At 35.1% G+C, this 21,455-nt stretch overlaps 2 protein-coding genes and 1 long non-coding RNA gene across 7 annotated transcripts in view; 2 read left to right on the top strand and 1 right to left on the bottom strand.

The window, feature by feature from the left end:
* The window catches only part of LOC123527931 (high affinity cGMP-specific 3',5'-cyclic phosphodiesterase 9A-like), a 129,446-nt gene extending 114,113 nt beyond the window's left edge, over positions 1–15,333 (bottom strand). Inside the window, exon 1 of one of the 5 annotated variants that reach the window (XM_045307670.2) lies at positions 14,328–15,333. In XM_045307670.2, the coding sequence (XP_045163605.2) occupies positions 14,328–14,415 (88 nt within the window). In that variant the 5' untranslated portion in view covers positions 14,416–15,333. The remainder of the gene's footprint in view (positions 1–14,327) is intronic. The other 4 variants (XM_045307669.2, XM_045307668.2, XM_045307672.2 and 1 more) reach the window with 4 other exon arrangements.
* Positions 1–21,455, top strand: part of LOC123527054 (uncharacterized) — a 491,978-nt gene that overhangs the window by 370,804 nt on the left and 99,719 nt on the right. The gene's annotated exons all lie outside the window — the stretch shown is intronic.
* On the top strand, positions 4,540–8,522 carry LOC128548544 (uncharacterized). Its single transcript, XR_008367153.1, has 3 exons — positions 4,540–6,283; positions 6,537–6,656; positions 7,776–8,522. It is a non-coding gene; the product is annotated as an uncharacterized LOC128548544 (long non-coding RNA).

The following is a 21,455-nucleotide window of genomic DNA, read 5'->3' as shown; positions in this document are numbered from 1 at the left end:
CTAACCATAACAGTTCATGTACAATATTAAAAGTAGTGCTTTTCTAACCATGTAAGTAATTTGGAAAGCTGTTTTATGTGTTATTAAGATAAAACTAAAGCACTTATGGAAAGTTTACAGGTGACTTATATATTTCCAATAATTTATTGCAATAGTTGGGTCATCTTAACACTTTTAAGGCCTTAAACTGTAATAATTCAACATAAATGCATTTAATCAAGAATCCACAGTGTTGCAAACTTCAGAAATGTGTAAATTACAGTCAAGAGTTTTATCAAAATTTAACCAAGCAAAATAGTGTTGACACACCCAGATTCGAACTTTGACATTTTTTGAGCTTTACACTTACAACATATCATAATAAAATCCTACAAAAACCCATGCAAACAAAAGGCACTATGACCTTCCTTTACTTAATTAAGCCACATTAATTAAATTAAGTTTCATTTGTTTCCAATTTGCTTAAAACCATGAATGATTATATTGGATTTTCTATTGGGGTTTCCTGGTAACCTGAGCAGTCATAGACTAAAGCTTTATAAAATGAAAATTAATCTCTTGTTAGACTGCTGCCATTTATCCTCCCTGATTGAAAACAGGTGAAAAACTGACATTATCTTGTTTCAATCCATAACTGGTTTACAAGAAGGCTCTATCAAGATTTTGTATAAATGGAATAGCTCATTTTTATTTTTATTTTTTTTTGAGGGGGGGGGGGGGGTGGTAAACGCTGTTTTTTTCAACAGTATTTCAGTCTTGTAACTGGGGGTAGTTAACCTAACCAGTGTTCCAGGATTCTATACCAGTACAAACCTGTTCTCCGCAAGTAACTGCCAACTTCCCCACATGAATTATCTTAGGGGAGGACGAATGATTACAGACACAATGTCTTTTATCAAATCATCACGGAGAACATATGCCCCACCCGTGGATCAAACTCGCGACCCCGGGATTCCATAGACCAACGCTCTCCCTACTGAGCTAAGCTGGCTGGCTTAACTCATTTTTAGTTACCTCGAGAATTTTAATGAGTCTGAGATCTGCTAAACCTTGTTTACTATAGGGATATTTTACAAGTATCATACAAAGTACAACTAAAATTCCTTACATTCCCTTTTATATCACACTTTCATTATAATTATACTGTGACCAACAGTTTTATTTACAGTCTTTTATGAACTTACTGAATGAATCAGTATGCAGTTTTACAGTAGTAAGTGTGTGACCTTTCTAAATTCCACATAAAATCTGGAGGTGTGATCCTTTTTTATCATGCTAACAGAATACTGGGTCCCTGGACTAAAATGGTACCATAAATACCCATTTAAAATGTGCACCCAAGTATAATGCGCACATCTGTATTCCAGCCTAAAATCTTGGGGAAAAACGTGTTTGGTCAATCCAGAAGCAAAGAAACTAAACTGAAAAACATATAGAAATGTATGTAAACATCCAATGATCAAATACACTGTCCAGATGAAGTTGCCAGATAACAGAATAAAAAAAATTAATGGTACCTGGTATGTCAAAATTGTAATACTATAAATACCAGGAACTTGTTGACAAAAGAAATATTAGGTTTGTGGTATTTTAAGTTACCTCTGGAACCAGTCTTAAGTAAATAAAATAACTTTCAATCTTTCTGGTTATATCAATAATGCAATTATGCAGGAATGGTACTGAAATAAGTATCTGAACATATGGATGTCTGGTTAAAGTTACTGTAATTCTTGCTATCTCTATAACTGTGTAAAAGCCTTCGATAGAAAACATAATTATATAGATCTGCAATGTGTATACTCTGTAAATATTTATACAGGTCTGCAAGTTCATTAAATTTTCCTGCTTGATTTCCAGGCACATATATAGACTAAGAGAGACTGCAAAAAAAGACTTCAAAATTATTGAAAATGGCTAGAAAGGATTATTTATTTCCAATAACAAGAGGGGCATAAGTGGCCCCAAATCTCTCACCTGACCTTGACTGTTGACCTTGAATATAATGTACATGTATGACACACTGAATCCTAAATGGTAACAACTGTGTTCAGTAAAAACTAGTGGCTCCTAAAAAGAGTCCATTAGTGCTATCACTTGAACAATATCGGAGGAAACATAGAGATATCACTGGAGTGATTAATACCCTAAATGTGGATGATGATGTGGGACAACCATAGTAAAACACTGAAGTTGTTCCCTATTATATATTTTATACAGCTATAAAGGGGACACAATTCATGGAATATTTCTGCCAGTGTAATGTAACTTGTGTGGTGATAAGGAACAACTATATAAAGCCTGAGTCAAATCCACATAGTAAAACTGAGCTGGAGTAATTAATGTAAGCCAGAGTTATGAAGCTTGCCATGTTGGATCATATAATGATGCTTATAAAGACGTGTGTAGAATCTGAAAATATCTGGACAAGTAATTCCTGAGGAATGCACTTATGTATGCAAAACTGTCGCAAAATTTTTATGTTGAAAAAAGGGGCATAATTTTAACAAAATAAAAGCTAGAGTTACGTAACCTGCCCAAAGAGGGCATCTCATATATGATGCCAAAACATGTAAAATGATTAAAAGCACAAGTTTGGCCAAGTAGATTTTGAGACAAAACTTCAGCCTGACATTTAAGTTAAAAGTGGCATAACTTTGACAAAATTAAAGTTACAGTTATGTAATTTGTTGTATGAGGTCAACTCATTATGCCGAATACATGCATGAAGTTTGAAAGCATTAATTAGGCTTAATAGTTTTAGAGGAACCTGCTTCAGTGTGCCCATACCACGTGACTTTGACGTCATTTTATGGCTAAGACGGCAAGTCAAATTCCGTCGATTCGATTCTTCAAAGTGGCGTAAGTTCTTTATTTCTTGATCAAATATGACCAAATAAAGCGCAGGCTAAGGAAAAAATTGAGTACTTCACTCACAAGTAAACGGTTTTTTCAACAGATGAACAGTTTTGGCCTGAAAACGGGAAAACTGTTTTGTTTAGAGAAAATGAGCATGGTAAGACGGCAAGCAAAAGCCCTTTTTGACAGAAAAACGGATGATTGTGCACATCAGAGGTGTCGCACGTATTACCGATTCACAGGAATTTAATGCCGGCTCTGTTGGAGGCCTTAATTGACAAAAATGTAGCAGGATTTTTTAAAAACTTTTTAAAAATCCAAAATACGCTAAGACGGCAAGTCCGCTAAGACGGCAAGTCATTTTTTATAGTAATATCGTCTATGGAGTCGCACTTCTCTACAAGCGGTCATTGGATGTTTACCAATAGTAGATCATTCTACTTCTTGTCAAAACTATAGGAAAACATCAAAGAACCGTTATATAAGAGAAGTCATATGATGTTTTGAACTACATTGTACGTTATATGTTTTTTTTTGTTTTGGTACAGTTGCTAAATTGTGAGGCTTAATAGATAAATTAAACGAGAATTATGATTTGCTCTAGCAGGATTGGCATATAAGTAAGAACTGTTCTAGAAAGGTTAAGAATTCAAAAGCTACACATGTATACCATCTTCGATGTACCTCTGCGTGTCGGTCTTTGGATTAAAGTATGTTATAGCGTTTCGAAAACTAAAGAACAAATATACAGTTAGCAGCAGACAACAAATAATACACATTTTTGACCTAATCAATACTACTTTATATGTTCACAAGTCTGTTGTACATATAATGTTTGAGTGAATGTTTTCTTGACAAATCGTTATGTATTAAAAATAAGGCTACTTATTAAGAAGAGTCATTTTGTCGACTTCCACAAATCAAAAACACAATTTTCAGATATATAGAATAATGTTTTGACAAATAAGAATCTTATTCTTAACTCAGTCTATAAGCAAGAAGACATGCTTTAAAAAATATTTCTATATTAAGTATTGAGTAGAATAGAAAAATCTTATTTTTTCCTCCAAAATTTAACACGATATCACATATCAAAATAGAAATAGTGGAAACTCCACAGGTCGCTCAACACAACAAAAACGAAAATGTTGCAGGCTCGGTTTGATTGAGCCTGTTCATGGATGGTAGTGGAAATACATGCTACCGTCCACGCCCTCTAGCCCCGGGTTGAGCAGAACTCAACATTTACACATGCTAAAAGTACAAAAAGCAATTCAGAGACATCCGCAGATGTATTCAAACTATGATGAACATGGAACCTTCAATGAAACACGTGTTGAGGCGTGTAATTCCATGAAGAGCGGCGTTTGGTCCTCAGATAAAATAAAGGGTTTGCCCCAAACGAGAAAACAATGGGCAGAACTAAATAAACTGGAATTTAGGAAGGGGATCTGAGATTATGGAGCCTGCGTATCACAGGAACAGTCAAAAGACAAAATTAAAAAGCAGGCACCATATCCAAGGGGTGATTAAACAATACCCAAGGCTATGAAAGCGGGAGTATTGGAACCACCCACAAATACACCAACTTTCACAATTTTTGGAGAAAGGGTTGTATAATCCCGTCCCTAGATTTGCCACCTAATGCCACTCTTTGCCACTTATTTCGATGAAAACCGGGTGGCAGTTGGTGGAAATAGGTGGCATTAGTTGGCGTTTGGTGTAATTCAGCTCTTTTTTCACCTAAGTGGTAAATTTGCCACCAAAAGCCACCTTATTTTGGTGGCATTTAGGTGACATTAGGTGTAAATTTGAACATAGTTTTTCTTTATGGTGGTAGAAAGGTGTAAATTGGTGGAAAGTAGAACACAGGTTTTTTTTCATGGTGGAAATCGAGTGGCGTTTAGTGGAAAATATGGACTTAGCAAATTTTCTTGGTGGCGAATAGGTGGAAAAAAAACTTAGAAATTTTTGTGATGTTTGATTTAAAAGAGAACTGTAAGACATTGGATTATCTTGTACAAAAATCTTCACATGGACTCAGGTTGGAATCAAGGTATAATGGACACTAAACTTCAAACTTCAGGCCTAATTGACACAGAACCTGACTTTGCTAAAACTGCACATTGACAACAGCTCGTAGAACACAAAATGCTCCCCGCCCCCACTTGATGCATTCAGTAACTGTACAAGAAACAGAAATCATTTGGTCACTGTGCACTGGACGTTTGATGTACTACCTTTAAATCAATAATTATGGGCCATTTACCAGTCATAAGTGACTTCTGTATCAAATGTGATCTTAGACCAAAGCATTCTCTAGTTATTGGGCAAAAAAAGTTCTAGTGTTCTGGGACAATGTGACCTAGACCTTTGACCATTGACTGACCTCAAAATCAGTAGGGGTCCTCTGCCGGTCATGATCAACCTCCCTATGTAGTTTCATGATCCTAGGTCAAAGAGTTCTCAAATTAACATCCGGAAACAGCTTAACTGTTCCAGCTCACTGTGACCTTGACCTTTGACCTACTGAACTAAAAATCTATAGGAGTTATCTGCTAGCTATGTTCAACCTTCCCATTCTAGGCTCAAGATTATTAGAGTTATCATCTGGAAACTGTTTAACTGTTCCAGGGCGCTGTGATTTTGACCTACTGGCCTCCAAGTCAATATGGGTCACTGCTGGTCATAACCAACCTGCATATAAAGTTTCATGATCTTAGGCCCAAGCATTCTTGAGTTATCATCCGGAAACCAATTGGTCAACATACCAAATGACCGACAGACTGACCAACATCTGCAAAACAGTATACCCAGGCCCGTCTTCAAAGGGTTTCATTAAAATGAGAATAAGTCTATGCTGACTCTAGCTGGACAAAAATAATATTCAGAATGGTATACAGAAAATTTTTGTGAGACAGAATATTTATTGCTTATTATAGCTTTGCATTATATTCAATGAAAGACAGAAAAGGTGGAAAATAGGTGGCAACTAGTGGAAATTGGCTGTACTAGCTGACTCTGAAAAGATCATTTTTAAATGTGTCTGCAGTGTATTATTTCTGCATGAGTGAAAGTTGGTTAAAGATAAGATTAATGATAGATCAAGTTACAAGCTCCCACACTAATGTATAGAAACAATCCCAGGTGGAATTTGGGTTAGTTACGATTTATATATGCAGGCAAACATCAAGTCAGATGCAAAGAAATAGTTTTTGCCTATTCTCTTCATTAATTGAAAAAAAGAAGTGTTTATAAAAAGGATGTTTTTACAATAGCTTTTCAACTTAAGGATTTGACACCTTCTTTAGCTGACCAAGAAAGTGTATGATTGTGTGGAATCAATTTATCTGTGTAGTAATACCAAATTTTGAAATCTGGCATTTGATGAGTCAGCCTGGGAGAAACTGGAAACACATTGTGAGAGGTAACAATATTATACTGTTTATTTTTTTTTAATTATTACTGTCTTTAACAACATTTACCAAACTGCTTTGAATTAAAGTCATCAAATCTCCTTTTATGTCTTAGGAAGTTTGGCAGATGGATAAATCCCAGTTTTCTGGAATATAGCTCAATCATATTTATAACACTGTTTGTAAAATTGTATCATTTTGTAATTATTTACATCATTGATTAGCACTTAGGATACAATATGTACTTTAAACTGTTCGTACCAGGTACCTTCTGTGAAAAAAGTGCAACTTTGTGACATGATATGCCTGCCTGACTGTATATACCTGAGCAGCATACAGCTTATTACTGCATAAAAGAAACATATCAAGATAATTTTGAATCAGGTAAATATTATATGTTTTTATAAAAGCTAATGTTTAAATAACCCTTAATTTTTAAAGAAATACACGAATTAGTAGAAATTCCTGGCATATTATATGATAAATATTAATTATAAATGTGATGAAAAACCCAAGTGCTATTATTACCTTTTGCCAAAGGTGGAGGGATATTATTTTTGGTGGTGTCCTTTCTTTTTTATCTGTCGGATTAACTGAAAATGCTTGTAATTGGAAAAATATTTTTATAGCTTTGTCTATAGAATCACTAAACCTCATGTAATTATTATAAGCTCATTAACACTGCTTAACACTGCTCAATTATTTACCTAGTAAAAGAAGTATTTCCCCTTGATTTGGTAAAAAATAGGGATTTTTCCTGCATCTATTGATGGATCTTCATGAAACTTTATAAAAATGTAGATCACTACAGGACAGCATTGCATGTGCAATTTCCATCAGGATCACTTCAGTAACCAAAGTTATTGCCATTTAATTGTTTTTCAATCCATAAATTCCTACATAACAAGTAATCCATTGATAAATATTCATGAAATTTGACACAAGTGTAAATCACTTAGAACAATGGTGCTTCCACATCTTTAATCAATTCTCAAGTTCTTGTTATTGATTCAAGATGCATATATTTCCACATAACAATGTAACCGTTTGAGTGAATAGAATTTTTTCTACAATGTAGATTTTGAAGAAACTTCTCACAGTTATAATAAAGATGTTGCATATTACTGTGAAATCATTTTTATTCGCATAGGTCGAATTTTCGCATATTTCGCGCTAGAACCGATGCGTGAATTTAAGAGCGTGCTGTTATTATTTTTTAATTAATTTATTTTTTCATTTATAAATTGAAAATGTGCGAATTAAAGCTCGCGTGAAACAGTCCTTTTTACGTTTGCTTGAAATTTCATGCCAGCGAATTTAAATGATTTCATAATATTTGACATAGATTAAGTTTGTAGAGTTCTTTGTTATGTCAGTGAGTTACAGTTAGTCTTTCGATTTCATATATTTTCTAAAGGAAATTTACAATTTTCTGCAAAATTATTCAGAATGTTAGAAAAATATATTTATTAATAGATGACATTGTATGGTTTGCTGTTACAGATTGTGTGCTGGAAAAATGGCCTTACATCCAAAGGAGTGAAATTTGGAGAGTCAATCGCCATCTACTTAAGCCATCCTGGAATATGAAAAAATAAGACTGCATTGACAACATCCTGATCCTCGTGTTCAGATCTTTTGTGATTTCTTGTGAAGAATCTTTGATTTTTCATAAAAATAAAAAATATATTAATATAATTTGATTTTTGCTTACTACTGAGTTTTTTCAGATTCAGCAGGTGCAGACGATTTCCACTAGTTGCCACATATTTTCCTGCTATTGCCAGCTATTTGGTGGCATTTAGTGGAAAATAGGACTGCCACCATAGTGGCGTTTTGGTGAAATTTTGTCTGCTTACTGCCACCTGTTAGGTGGCGATTGGTGGAAGTAAGTGGCGTTTAGTGGAAAATATTTTTACACCATAATGGTGGCATTTTAGTGGTAATTTGTCTAAATACTCCACTTACTGCCACCATGAAGGTGGCTATTGGTTGAATTAAGTGGCAAACAAATTTTCCACCATAATGGTGGCATATTGGTGTAAAACTGTCTAAATACTCCACTTATTGCCACCTAAAGGTGTGCACAAGTGGAAAGAGGTGGAATTTAGTGGAAAACGGGTTTGCCACTGTCCTGTTCATTTTTTCACCATTTTGGTGGCATTTTAGGTGGCATTTTGGTGGAAAATTGTCTAAATACTCCACCATTGAAAAGGGTGGCATTATAGTGGCAAATCTAGGGACGGGATTCTACACATTTCTGCAAAATCAACTTCTTGTTTAGCCGAACCTAATAAAATAAAATGTACTGATGTCACGACTTAAGTAATCGTGACACCAAAACCTTGTTAAAAATGTTTGTACAAACGACCGACCCTGCTACAACAACAGTAGAAGTCAGTAGGGTCCGCCAAACTGGAAACTAGACCTGTATCTACCCCAAGATCCTGCTGTTTCGACTTCCGTGCAGTTTTGAGATAAGAAAAGGAACTATACACATGAAAATCATCGGAGAAGACGTAAATGCCCCGTTGATATGCTTTGATTCAATTTTGCTTAAACGAAATCAAACAGTTTCATTTATCGGGCACACATACTTAGAAACTTCACATCAGGCAAACACCAACATTTGATATATTAAGATAAGATTTATTAATTGAGTCGGAAAGTCAAATTACAAGTAACATTAGCTCTGATGAGATTTTTAACCGACTATAAATTCTCGTTATGTACTGTTTTGATTCTATTTTGCTTCATAATCTATTTTAAAAAGTCTGTAGCTTTTACTCTGTTTTATTAACGTTTATCAAAATGACAACTTTCATGTAAATTTTTCAATTCAATAACAATTATAATAATCCGGAACTGATGTAATGTTGTTAAAAGTCAAAGTAAAGTACCCCTAACATCTAAATGTATTCAGGATTTGCAAGGAATGTCAATTATTTATCTTTTAAGTATTAATATAGGTTATTACATTAAATATCGAGACAAATAGGTAAGTTAACCAGACGTGTACTTGCAGCACGACCATTTTCCTTAAAGCCCTGTTCCCGTCCTACCACCATGAAAATCCTGACTATGAACAGTGACGTCTGTCAAAATAGATCTCGAATCTATTGTATATGAATTCTATATGAAATACCTGTGGTTTTGCGTGCTAAAGGTTGGCACGTTGCCGTTAACTGTTACCTATTGTAATCATGGGTTGCATACACACAAAAGAATTTGAATAGCCGCGGAGCAGGGCTTTAACCTGTAACGTGTAGCTTTCCATGTAACAGTGGAACACTGTAGCAATTAATATACTACAGATATAATTATTTATAAGAAAGAATTTTAAACAAATATTTTGACTCAGTTTTGCATCAGCCTTACAGAGATATTAAAACGATAAAGTAAAATGTTAAATAATAAATAATGTGAATTGGTCGTTATAAAAGCTGTACAAAAATAAGGATAAAGTAAGAATAAAGGGAAGTAATTCAGAAAAAAAAATTTAAATTAAATAAAGCAGTTTATCATTTAGCTTACTCCTACACAGTGATCTCCCTTGTCATTCGAATCAGGACAGGTAGAAAGAATCGCATGCAGATCTATATCCTATACAACTTGAAAAAATGATTAAAATCATATGCTGTTTTATTACTGACGAGTGCATTATGTATTAAGGCTAAACTAGAGAAATCTTTCTTATACGTTTTGAACTATTTTTTAACGGCATATTTTCATGCGCTTCGGTCACGTCTGCGGTTTTTCTGAATTGTTTTAAAGGAATACACCTTCGCTTTTCAACTTAGTCATGCTCGATGGATCAACAGACTTAAAAACATAATTTTAATACGAAATGACGCATTCTTTAACCTTATTGTATTTACATATGTATGAAAATATCAACCGACTGTAGAACAATGTTCAAAAAACATCAATAAGAATATCAGTCGATTAGCCCGAAAAAATGGGAAAAAAAACCTTACTGCGGATTAATCTGTCTTTCAGTGAAAATGGTTAGTCTGATATTTTTGCAAGCTCTGGAATATGGTAATTATAGTCTCAACCACTTCGTGGTTTCAACCTAAAAATCAATTTAGCAACATCCGATGACGTATTCATTCGGCGATGCATATGGTAGCTTCAATGATAGTGTGTAATTCCACCAAAAACGGTGTATGGTCCAAAGTTAAAATAATTGTTTTGCCTTAATGAGAAAACAGTGAGGATAAACCGTTCATATCTCTTTTGCCCAGCACTAGTGATTCAAGGAGGAGATGAAAGATGATCAATGAATGTCACTGAACTTTTATGTAAGTGTTCATTGAAGGTTCCATGTTCACCGCTGTTTGAATACATCTGCGGATGTCTCTTGACTGCTTATTGTACTTTTAGCATGGGTAAATGTTGAGTTCTGCTCAACCCGGGGCTAGAGGGCGTGGACGGTAGCATGCATTTCCACTACCGTCCATGAACAGGCTCAATCAAACCGAGCCTGCAACATTTTCGTTTTTGTCGTGTTGGGCAATCTGTAAAGTTTCCACTTTTCTCTATTTTATTTCACAAGCATTGATGAAACATAGTAAAAATGTTACTGACGGACGGATTGATAGAAGGATGGACGGCCTGTAACCACGGAAGTGTTGAATGACGTAAGTTGGTGCAACCAGGTATATCTAATAAAAATGACTTGCCGTCTTAGCGGACTTGCCGTCTTAGCATATTTTGAATTTTTTAAAAGTTTTTAAATAATTCTGCTGCATTTTTTTTTTTTGTCAATTAAGGCCTCCAACAGAGCCGGCATTAAATTCCTGTGAATCGGTAATACGTGCGACATCTCTGATGTGTACAATCATCCGTTTTTCTGTCAAAAAGGGCTCTTGCTTGCTGTCTTACCATGCTCATTTTCTCTAAACAAAAAAGTTTTCCCGTTTTCAGGCCAAAACTGTTCATCTGTTGATAAAACAGTTTACTTGTGAGTGAAGTACTCAATTTTTTCCTTAGCCTGCGCTTTATTTGGTCATATTTGATCAAGAAATAAAGAACTTACGCCACTTTGAAGAATCGAATCGACGGAATTTGGCTTGCCGTCTTAGCCATAAAATGACGTCAAAGTCACGTGGTATTGGCACACTGGCTTACATGCAAAACTTCTGTGATGTGGATGTTGACGAATGGTTGACAAATATCGGTAGTCGAGCTAAAACTCTGTGTAAAATGTATGACTCTTGTGTCTCACAATGTGGGTATAATGAGGAATAACTATTTTAACTTTTTTAAGTTTGAAGCTAATCCATCGTGTAATAACAGAGAAAAAGTGACAGTGCTTCAAGACTTATAAAACAGTGAACACAGATGCTGAAGTTGACGTTCAGAGTAGGAAAGCTCTCCACATTATACTTCACACAGTCAAGCTAAAAAACTGCTTGTCGATATTTGTTATCATCATAACTTTGGCTAAATTTGGATCAATTTTTCCCCCAGCAAAACAGAAGATAGTGTCTGTCAATGTCACAACAATAATTGTATTAATCATTTGATGGGCCGGATCATGACATATACTGACTTGACGAGGTTTGACAATATACTACAAATCATAATATATCTGACCACAACACGCAGCCGTTTTCTTGTCTATTGATCAATACCTTTTGTTTATAACATTAAATCTAAAATCAACTTCTTTTTTTATTTTTCAACCTCATTGCCTTTAAATATCTGAAAGCCTTAGAGATAGAAAATTAAAACACATTTCCTTTTTCAGAAGACTTTTTAGAATAAAAAAAAACATTTCCCTTGTAAGAGGACTTTTTGTGGAGAATACAGTCAAATTTCATTTAAATTTGTATAAATTTCTTTTTTTTCAAACTGGCTTCCAGGGGGATTTCAACAAAAAGTACAATATTTCAGTTTATATTCTGCTTTTATTTTTGCAAAAAATGGAATCTGCTAACCTTTCAAACTTCACAACTCCTTTTTTCAACAAAAATAAAGAATATCAATTTTTTTCTAACAAGACTGCAAAATCTATATTGGGCCTATACCGGTATATCTGAAAATGAGTGATGTTATGGACGATTATGTTTTGCAATAAAAGACAATTTCTATTGGCACTCGAAATAGTTCAATACAATGCATCTTGACAGAAATATCTATTAGCAAGTTAACACTATCAATACTGTACTATGACAGTCAAAATGTTATCAACTTATCACATGGAACAGTTTACAAATTACCAATAGCACCTTAAAGCTAATTACCTGCTAATCTATAACCCATGATAAATGACTGAAGCACACTTTTATTGAGACAAGTTGTATAGATAGATCTTGTCAATACAGACAATTTGTAAATTAGAATTGAAGGTACATGGAAAAAGTTTGTTTCTTTAGAAGCTATGACCTTCCTTCTTTAAAAGTCTGCAATTCCTTTAAATGAATTGTTTCTACTTTTTGTTTATTGCTGTTGTTCTCTTTAATGTACAGATTTATAATTTCTGGAAGTAAGCCCACACCAAATTTAGAAATTGTTTGGCTACACTATACAAAATTACAATTTCTGGAAGTAAGGCCACACCAAATTAAGAAATTGTTTGGCTATACACTACACAAATTTACAATTTCTGGAAGTAAGGCCACACCAAATTAAGAAATTGTTTGGCTACACTACACAAATTTACAATTTCTTGAAGTAAGGCTGCACCAAATTAAGAAATTGTTTGTTGGATTTGCCACTTGTACATTTTACAAAATATTTTTGTTGAAAAAAAAATCCTGTCAAAATTTCTTGTTGCGCTACATTTATCAGATATTTATAACAGCTAGTGTACAAATGAAAAATTGTTTAAAAATGGGACTTTAATCACCATGAAAAACATACTACATACACACATAGGCAATTATGTATCATGATACTTGCATTTCATCGCATTAAGTTGTTTTCCCTTTGTGTAGCTGCACAATTTTCTTACATTATTTTACCTATTAAAATTAAGTTGTTACAAAAATTGGATTCATATCACTGAAATGCTGATGTATATAAACTTACCAAGTAATTTGATATATTATTTTGGTAAGGGTAAATAAGTTTGTATGTATGATTGTTTCTTTTTCATTATCTATTAGTTGTAACATTTTTTTCAGAAAAAAAATCCAATGAACAACTTTTAAATTTGGTATGGCCTTATATTCTAAACATCCATATTTACTCTGTTTTGAAACAAAATTGTTATAAATGAGGCTAAAAAGGTGGACATTATATCTTTTTTGTAAGAATGCATCAAAACTGTTGACACTTAAGTGCAGATTTGAAAATTACACATTATAGTCCTTAATTAACCTTATAATTAAATGTGCAGTTACTACACAAAATTTGAGGGTTGTTTTTTTTTAATTAGACGGGAGATTTGTTGAAATTTCAGCTTTTATAATTAGGTTAAATAATAGTGGATTTACATGGTATGATACACACGTTGTCACACAGTCTGCAGTGCAGGTGCATGGCAAAAAAAAAAATCAGCGTAAGAATAATTATATACCCAGAATTTATTTATTTATTTCAAAGGCATTGACCATAAATACATAGCTGTGACTGGCATCTTATAGTAATATGTATACACTGTAGCAGACAACAACAACATCAAACCTCTGGGTACTAATTAGTCCTTTTAAAAAGTACAGTTTAAATACCATTTAAACTTTTTTGATATAATATAGGCCTACCAACCTTTTAAAATCATGCTATGAAAATGTATAATGAAAAATGCACATCAACTTATTATGAATACAACACTTTAATCTTAGCAAAGAGAGCTAATCTACAAAATCTTTACTATTTAACACTGCATATATACATACGGTATAATATTACGTAACATGAAAACTAAAAAAAAACTATTCAGGTTAACAATCTTGCCAATTATATCAAAACAAAAGTTACAACTATACTGATCATAAAGTTAAATATTTAGCAGCAACTTCAGGAAGTCAGTGTGCCTGCTTAATTGCATAACATTCAATGGCACGCGACAAATCAATCACTTGGATCATTTTTTGACAGTTTTACCTTTTACGTCGTCTGCCGGGTCGTCGCTCCTAAATTCCGCTTGTTCTGGGCTCCCATCCACTGTGAAATAAATCACTTTTGTTGCCATGGCTTTATAAGCCAAGAAAACGCACTTTAATCACAACAAATTGCTTTAAGTTTACATTTTCCAATACACTGTTTCACACCACTCTTTATCAAAGAAGACTTTATGAAATGACGTCTACCGATATTCGCCTGTCAAAGAAAGTGTATATCGTAAAGATCGTAAGGATTTCTGAGCTCTCACTTTCGTTTTCAACTCCGAAAAAACTTTGTTAGCGATCAAAACTTGATAAGAAAAGACAAAAATTTTCACGTTTCTCATACCAGAAAACATAAATAGCTAATAATATGCACTCATTCTAGCGTTTAACCTACAAATAAAAAGAAAATCCTCCATGGGAAAAGTTTGTCGAATTCGATTGTTTCAATAGTCCTTTCGGTTACAATCAATTAAATAGGTTAATTGACACGGTGCGTGTTTAATGATTAAACACGCCTAATTTATGAAATAAGTGTAGCTTTTAGGTATTATAAATTATTCCTAAGGTTTTTATACATTACATGGGTCGTGTTAATTGATTAATAATTATTTACCTGTTATTTTTACTCGAAGATCCATCAGCATCCGTGTTGCTATGGAAACAGAGCTTGGTACTAATACTTGAACTTACTAAGCATAACCTCACAAACATGTATTTCTTTGAACTTTGTATGTGTTTTGGTTGTAGTTGACCATATAGAACAGTCACAGGTAGTCAATCACATGGGATTCGTGGCCGAGCATACACATAACATATATATTTATTTCGGGTGGTTGCAGCACCAAGATAAAGCTAGGTATGAAAACTGAAAGAAAAGTTACTGACATTTAGTAGATATGTCACTGCTAACATATGGCACTTCTGATGGACCAAGTTCAGGGAAGATTTTTCAAGTGGATCATGAGTAGTTGTTTAAAAGTTTATTTTTATTCTATTTTTGGTTCTGACAAGCCTTATAATTAAGTAGCACCATTTGAACAAAATAGAGAGATGCAAGGATGCTACGAAGCATGCTTCGATCGTGAAGATCCATCAAGATGTTCAGTAGAATTAACCTTTTTCAAGTTTTATTTTTCAATTTTTTTAGCTCTGACAGTCACTAAAACAGGTCAACATGAACCATTTGAATAAACACGAGAGAGGTCCTTACAAGGATATGACAGGAAAAGTTTGATGAAGGTATATCCATCACAGTTTATTAAAAGTAGTCATTTTAAAGCATCTTCTATTTTTAGTTCTTTTGAAAACCGTTGAACAAAATTTAGTTAAGACTGTACAACCAGGTTTGGTGAAGATGCATGCATTGACAGACGACCAGCAGGACTGACTGACAACGCCAAACAATATCCCTCTGCCTTTGGTGTGGAAAATTACAGATAGAGTGAAAATGCACCAAATCTTAAACCTGAAATTTTAAGTAAAAGAGGGATGGGAGATGTGGCCCTTGTGTCATGTTGAATAATTATTGAAAATTTGAATCAAATCTCTTCTGCAATAACAAAGATAAAGAAAAATGCAACAAAATTGACCTAACATTCTGAGTAAAACGATGGCATAATTCATGAACAATTGTTGCCAGAGTAATAGACCTTGTATCAAATGATGTGGATGGTGATGTGGGTCAATTGTTTTAATTTATTCTAATCCATTAAGTAATAACAGATAAACAGTGTAAGTGCACCAGAATGTTTACTTGAAATTCTAAGTAAAAGTGGAATAATTCATGAAATTTGTGTCATATGATATGCGTGTATTTAAAGAGTTAATCTTCGGATTATATGATTAACAACAAACATCGTATACATACATGTATTACGTACGACATACAAAGCATCACGGGAAGGTTATCAAATACTGTTACATCTTTTCTCTTTTACGGAAAAGAAGATAATACAGAACTGACTGAATAGCTTAATTAAATAAGTATTTATGGTTAAAATTAAAGTCATTACTTGTTTCTTTGCTAAACAATTTCTAAATTAACATTGACAAAGTCAGTAACAATCACACTTGCATACGTGTTAATATTAAGAATTCATCGTTTATCAGTTAAATGATAGTCCTTATACTTCAATTCTGAATTCACTGACTGACCGATTGTTTGCGGTTTCAATTCCGTTTCAGTTAGAGAATCTGCCTGTGGCAACAACTCTTGGTCGTTTACTTTCGGATCTATGTCTTCAGTCTCCTCCCTTTGTTCATTGAAAAGTTCACTAGATTTTTTTCTATTTCGGTTCACTACCGTGTCATTTTCTCTCAGAACGTTGTAAGACCGCGTTTGTGGTTTTTCGACAACAGTTCCCTTTTCCCAAGTTTTATTTCTTTCATTCGGCTGTATTCTCACAGTATCACCAGCTCGCAAACAGTCTAATGGCTTCGCATTCCTGTTATAACAGTAGGCTTGTCTGGCTTTGCTTTTCTGAAGTTTAGCCTTAACATTTGACGGTATGCTAGGCTGAAACTGATTTGATCAGTATCCGGTAGTAATGTTCGTGTTTTTCTGTTCATCAACTGCTGAGCTGGACTATAACTTGTGGCCTGTTGAGGTGTATTCCTAAAATTTAAAAGTGCTAGCATCGGGTCTGTATGCGAATGTTTTGCTTTTTTCATAATACGTTTTGCAGTCTTAACTGCATTTTCAGCTTTTCGATACCTTGCAGATGAAGTCACATGCGTAAAATCCCATTTCCTTGAAAATGATTTAAACTTTTCTGATTTGTAAACACTTGCATTATCTGAGATCACACGTTCAGGAATTTCTGGATGCCTTGCAAAATGCTGTTTCAGCTTGGCAACTATTTTCTTCGACGTTGTTTCATACAATCGATCTATTTCAAAGAAATTACTGAAATAATCTACAGTTACCAAATAGTCATTGCCATCAAACGTACACACGTCTGTTCCGACTTTTGCCCAAGGTCTGTCTGGAATACTGTGACTGATTCACAGTTCTTTACTCTGTTTTCTTTCTAATGATTGACACGTGTCACATTTGCTTATGAAGCTTTAATTTGAGATGTTATATTTGGCCAATACACACAGCTACGAGCGCGTTTTAAACAACCTTCTATTCCGATATGCGAATGAAGTTGATCTAGAATTTTTCTACGCCTACTTTTTTGGTATGATGCATCTATTACCGCGAAATGTAATACCGTTATCTACCGATAGTTCATCCCGGACAGAATAATACGGCTTTACTTCTCTCGGCGCTTTATTCCTTCCATTCTTAATACACTCAATCAGCTTTACCAATGTCTGGTCTTCGAGCGTAGCTTGCTTGATTCTAGTTTGTCTTTCAGACGAAACTGCCAAATAATCTGACAAACATGTAGCTTCTATCTCTTTCTCATAGTCTGTCAACAGTACTTCTTCTAGGTGCGTAGCACATCCATTAGCTATGTTGGCTCTAGAAAGCGTATCAGAAATATACATGTGTTTGCCCTTTTTATAGCAAATTTCATAGTCATAAGTCTGCAATTTCAGTAGCATCCGTTGGAGGCGCTTTGGTTCCCGAAAAAGCGGTTTCTTACTTAAAATTTCAAGTGGTTTGTGGTCACTTTCTACAAAAACTCTCCAACCATATGTGAAATGGTGAAAATTCTCAAATGCAAAAACCACCGCCAGCAGTTCTTTTTCGATTTGCGCATAGTTTTGCTCTGTTTGTGTGAGTGCACGACTTGCATATGCAACTGGTTGTCCCTCCTGGAGTAATGTTGCACCGAGTCCACTTTCAGAAGAGTCGCACTGTATTACTGTTTCGAGTTTAGAATCATAGTAGCGTAATACTGGCGCGTTGCACACTGACTGCTTGATTGTGTCAAATGCTTCGTCATGTTCGTGTGCCCAATTGAACACAACATCTTTACGCGTAAGTTGACTTAACGGTTCGCACATCTCGCTAAGCTTATCGAGAAATTTTGCTAGGTAGTTGACAAGACCTAATAACCGTTGGACAGCTTTTTTGTCTGTTGGCTTAGGCATTTTCGTAATAGCTTCAATTTTCGACGGATCTGCTTGTACTCCTTTATCCGTGAGTAAATGTCCTACAATTTGCATTTCAGTTTTATGAAGCTGAAATTTGTCCCTGTTTAGCTTAATGCCTCGTTCTTGACACCTTTCAAGTAGTTTCTGCATGTTGTTGTCATGATCGCGCAAAGCCTCTTCGTAGGTTTCACCTTTGCCATAAGTTATAATGTCATCAGCGATCGCTTTAATACCCGAAAGACCTGTTAAGTTTTGTTCAAGAAATTGCTGAAAGTATTCTGGCGCTGGAGATATTCCAAATTGCATTTTCAACCAACGATATCGCGCAAATGACGTTTCAAATGTTGTGAGATAACTAGATTTCTCATCGAGCACCACGTGCCAAAATGCATTTTTGACATCACACTTGCTGAAAACTTTTGCGTTACTTACACAGGTAACAAATAGTGACTTCTCTTTAAGGCTTTATTCAGTGGTTTCGGGTCTATGCAGATGCGAAGTTTCCCATTGGCTTTCTTGACAACTACTAAACTCGAAACCCAGTCTGTTGGTGTATCGACTTTCGCAGTTATTCCCCTTTTTTGAAGTTCATTTAGCTCTCGTTTCAATTTTTCTTTCATAGCTACCGGTACTCTGCGTACAGGCATTTTCACAGGTTTGACTGTATCATCTATTTCCAAATGTAAGTGGTTTTCAAACTGACCTTCACCTTCAAATACTGACGCAAATTTTGTTTCAATTTCATCCGTGGTTAATTGAGGTAACAAGTCTACGGGACAAATGTTGTGATATTGTATCTTAATTAAATTCATTTTCTGAATTGCTTGTGAACCTAACAACGGTGTGCTGTCATTCTCAATTACGACAAAACTTCACCTTGTAGCGTTTCCTAGTCTTTGGATTTTTCAGCAGTAATACGCACGTTCCGCAGGATTTCATTTTTGATTTATTGTACATCGATAAAGTTGTCTGCGTGTGTTCTAATAGTTCATCCGGTCATACGATCTAGAAATAATATTTGCTGTTGCGCCACTGTCTAACTGAAACTTGACAGTTTTCTGTTGGTTAACGAGCAGCATGTTTGCAAATATTTTAGCTTGAACTTTTCCGCTGGAATTGACTGTCAAAACTTCGTCATCCCTTTCAGACTCCGACTGTATGTCAAACTGTTTCACATGCGACCTCAGTATTTGATAACCTTCCCGTGATGCTTTGTATGTCGTACGTAATACATGTATAATATGATGTTTGTTGTTAATCATATAATGCGAAGATTAACTCTTTAAACATCGATGTTTGTTGTTAATCATATAATGCGAAGATTAACTCTTTAAACATCGTATATATACATGTATTACCTACGACATACAAATCAAATACTGTTACAGGGTGGTAATGAGGAATAACTATTTTAAGTTTGATGTAAATCCTATCTGCAATAATGGAGATAAACTGGAAGAGCATCGAAACATTTATCAATGTGCGGGTGCCGGAGCTAGTAGGAGAGCTCTCCATTATACTTCATAATTACAGTCTTGTTTTGGGTTTAACGCCGTTTTTCAACAGTATTTCAGTTATGTACAGGCAGGCAGTTAACCTAACCAGTTTTCCTGGATTTTGCACCAGTACAAGCATGTTCTCTGCAATTAACTGCCAATTTCCCCACATGAATCAGAGGTGGAGGACGAATAATTTCAGATACAATGTCTTTCATCAAATTGTCACAGAGAACATACGCATTGTCCGAGGATCTAACTCACGCCCCACGATCTGTAGACCTGCGCTCTTCCTATTGAGCTAAGCGGGCGTGCTAATGACAGTCTAGCTAAAAGTATTGATGCAGGGCAATGGATCATCAACCTATACTTATAGCTCACCCTTGTCAAAGTGCAGGTGAGGTAATAAATTGGAAGGGTGAACTGCCTTGCATTATCAGGCGATATAACTGAACAAGATCTCCGCCAAGCGGGGCAATATACCCCCAAAGGGTTATATCAGAGGGGACGGAAGCAAGTAAAATTTAAAGAATTTGTTTTTGGTGGGAGGTGTGCAGGTGGGGGTGGGGGGGGGGGGGGTAAAGAGGGAAGCAGGGTGTGTGTGTGGTTGTGGTGACAGAATAATAAAGGGCAAGATACTGAATGGTTATTTCTGTGGGGTGGGGGCGGTGTAATGTAGATTGTTGCAGTCTGCACATTGTCTTGACACTACTTGCCTATATTCAAAGTTTCGAGTCAATACCTTATATTTTTTAAGTTATGCTATGGACACGAAACATGATGGGCAGATTTGGGTGGGAGGTGTGCAGGGGGTGGGAGGGAAAGGGGGAAGCAGGGTGAGTGTGTGCGCGGTTGTGGTGACAGGATAATAAAGGACAATATTCAAAATAAAGCAGACAGAAAATATTGCTTATTTGATTGTTGATCTTAAAACACAATCTAGATCTTGGACCAAGATTTACTGAAAATTGCATTTTGCATATCATCTCATTTTTGCAAACTTGTGTACCAAGTTATTTGAAATATTTCAATGGGATAACAGGATGCAGAACATGTGAGCCGTGCCATGAGAAAACCAACATAGTGGCTTTACGACCAGCATGAATCCATGCTGTTAGCTAACAGTTTCTAATAGTAATAGGCTTTGAAAGCGAACAGCATGGATCCTGACCAGACTGCGCGGATGCGCAGGCTGGTCTGGATCCATGCTGGTCGCAAAGCCACTATGGTGACAAACAACTGTGCAAAGTTCAAAGCTGTAGCACTTCTGGTTTTTGAGAAAATGTGGACCTAAACAAAAATTTTAACCAACACCAACGCCGAAGATAAAGTGACAATACCTTGTAGATGTATTTAAAAAATCAGATGAGCTAAAAACCAGGCTATTAACAGAGTTAGGCTAAGTTATCTGAACATGCCTGTATCTTAAATTTTTCTCCCACTCTGTTTTGCTCTGTCCCTTCGATCAGATGGCCTTGTATCAGCACTAGAAGAGTAAGAACTTCATGCCCTTGAGAAGCTGCATATGTCTGTATATGCACCTTTGAACATAAAAAACGGTGTTATATAAATTTGGTAAA

The sequence above is a fragment of the Mercenaria mercenaria genome, chromosome 14 (assembly GCF_021730395.1).
Source record: "Mercenaria mercenaria strain notata chromosome 14, MADL_Memer_1, whole genome shotgun sequence".
Taxonomy (NCBI): Eukaryota; Metazoa; Mollusca; class Bivalvia; order Venerida; family Veneridae; genus Mercenaria; species Mercenaria mercenaria.
The sequence above is the reverse complement of the archived record's forward strand: the minus strand, read 5'-3'. Positions and strand labels throughout refer to the sequence as shown.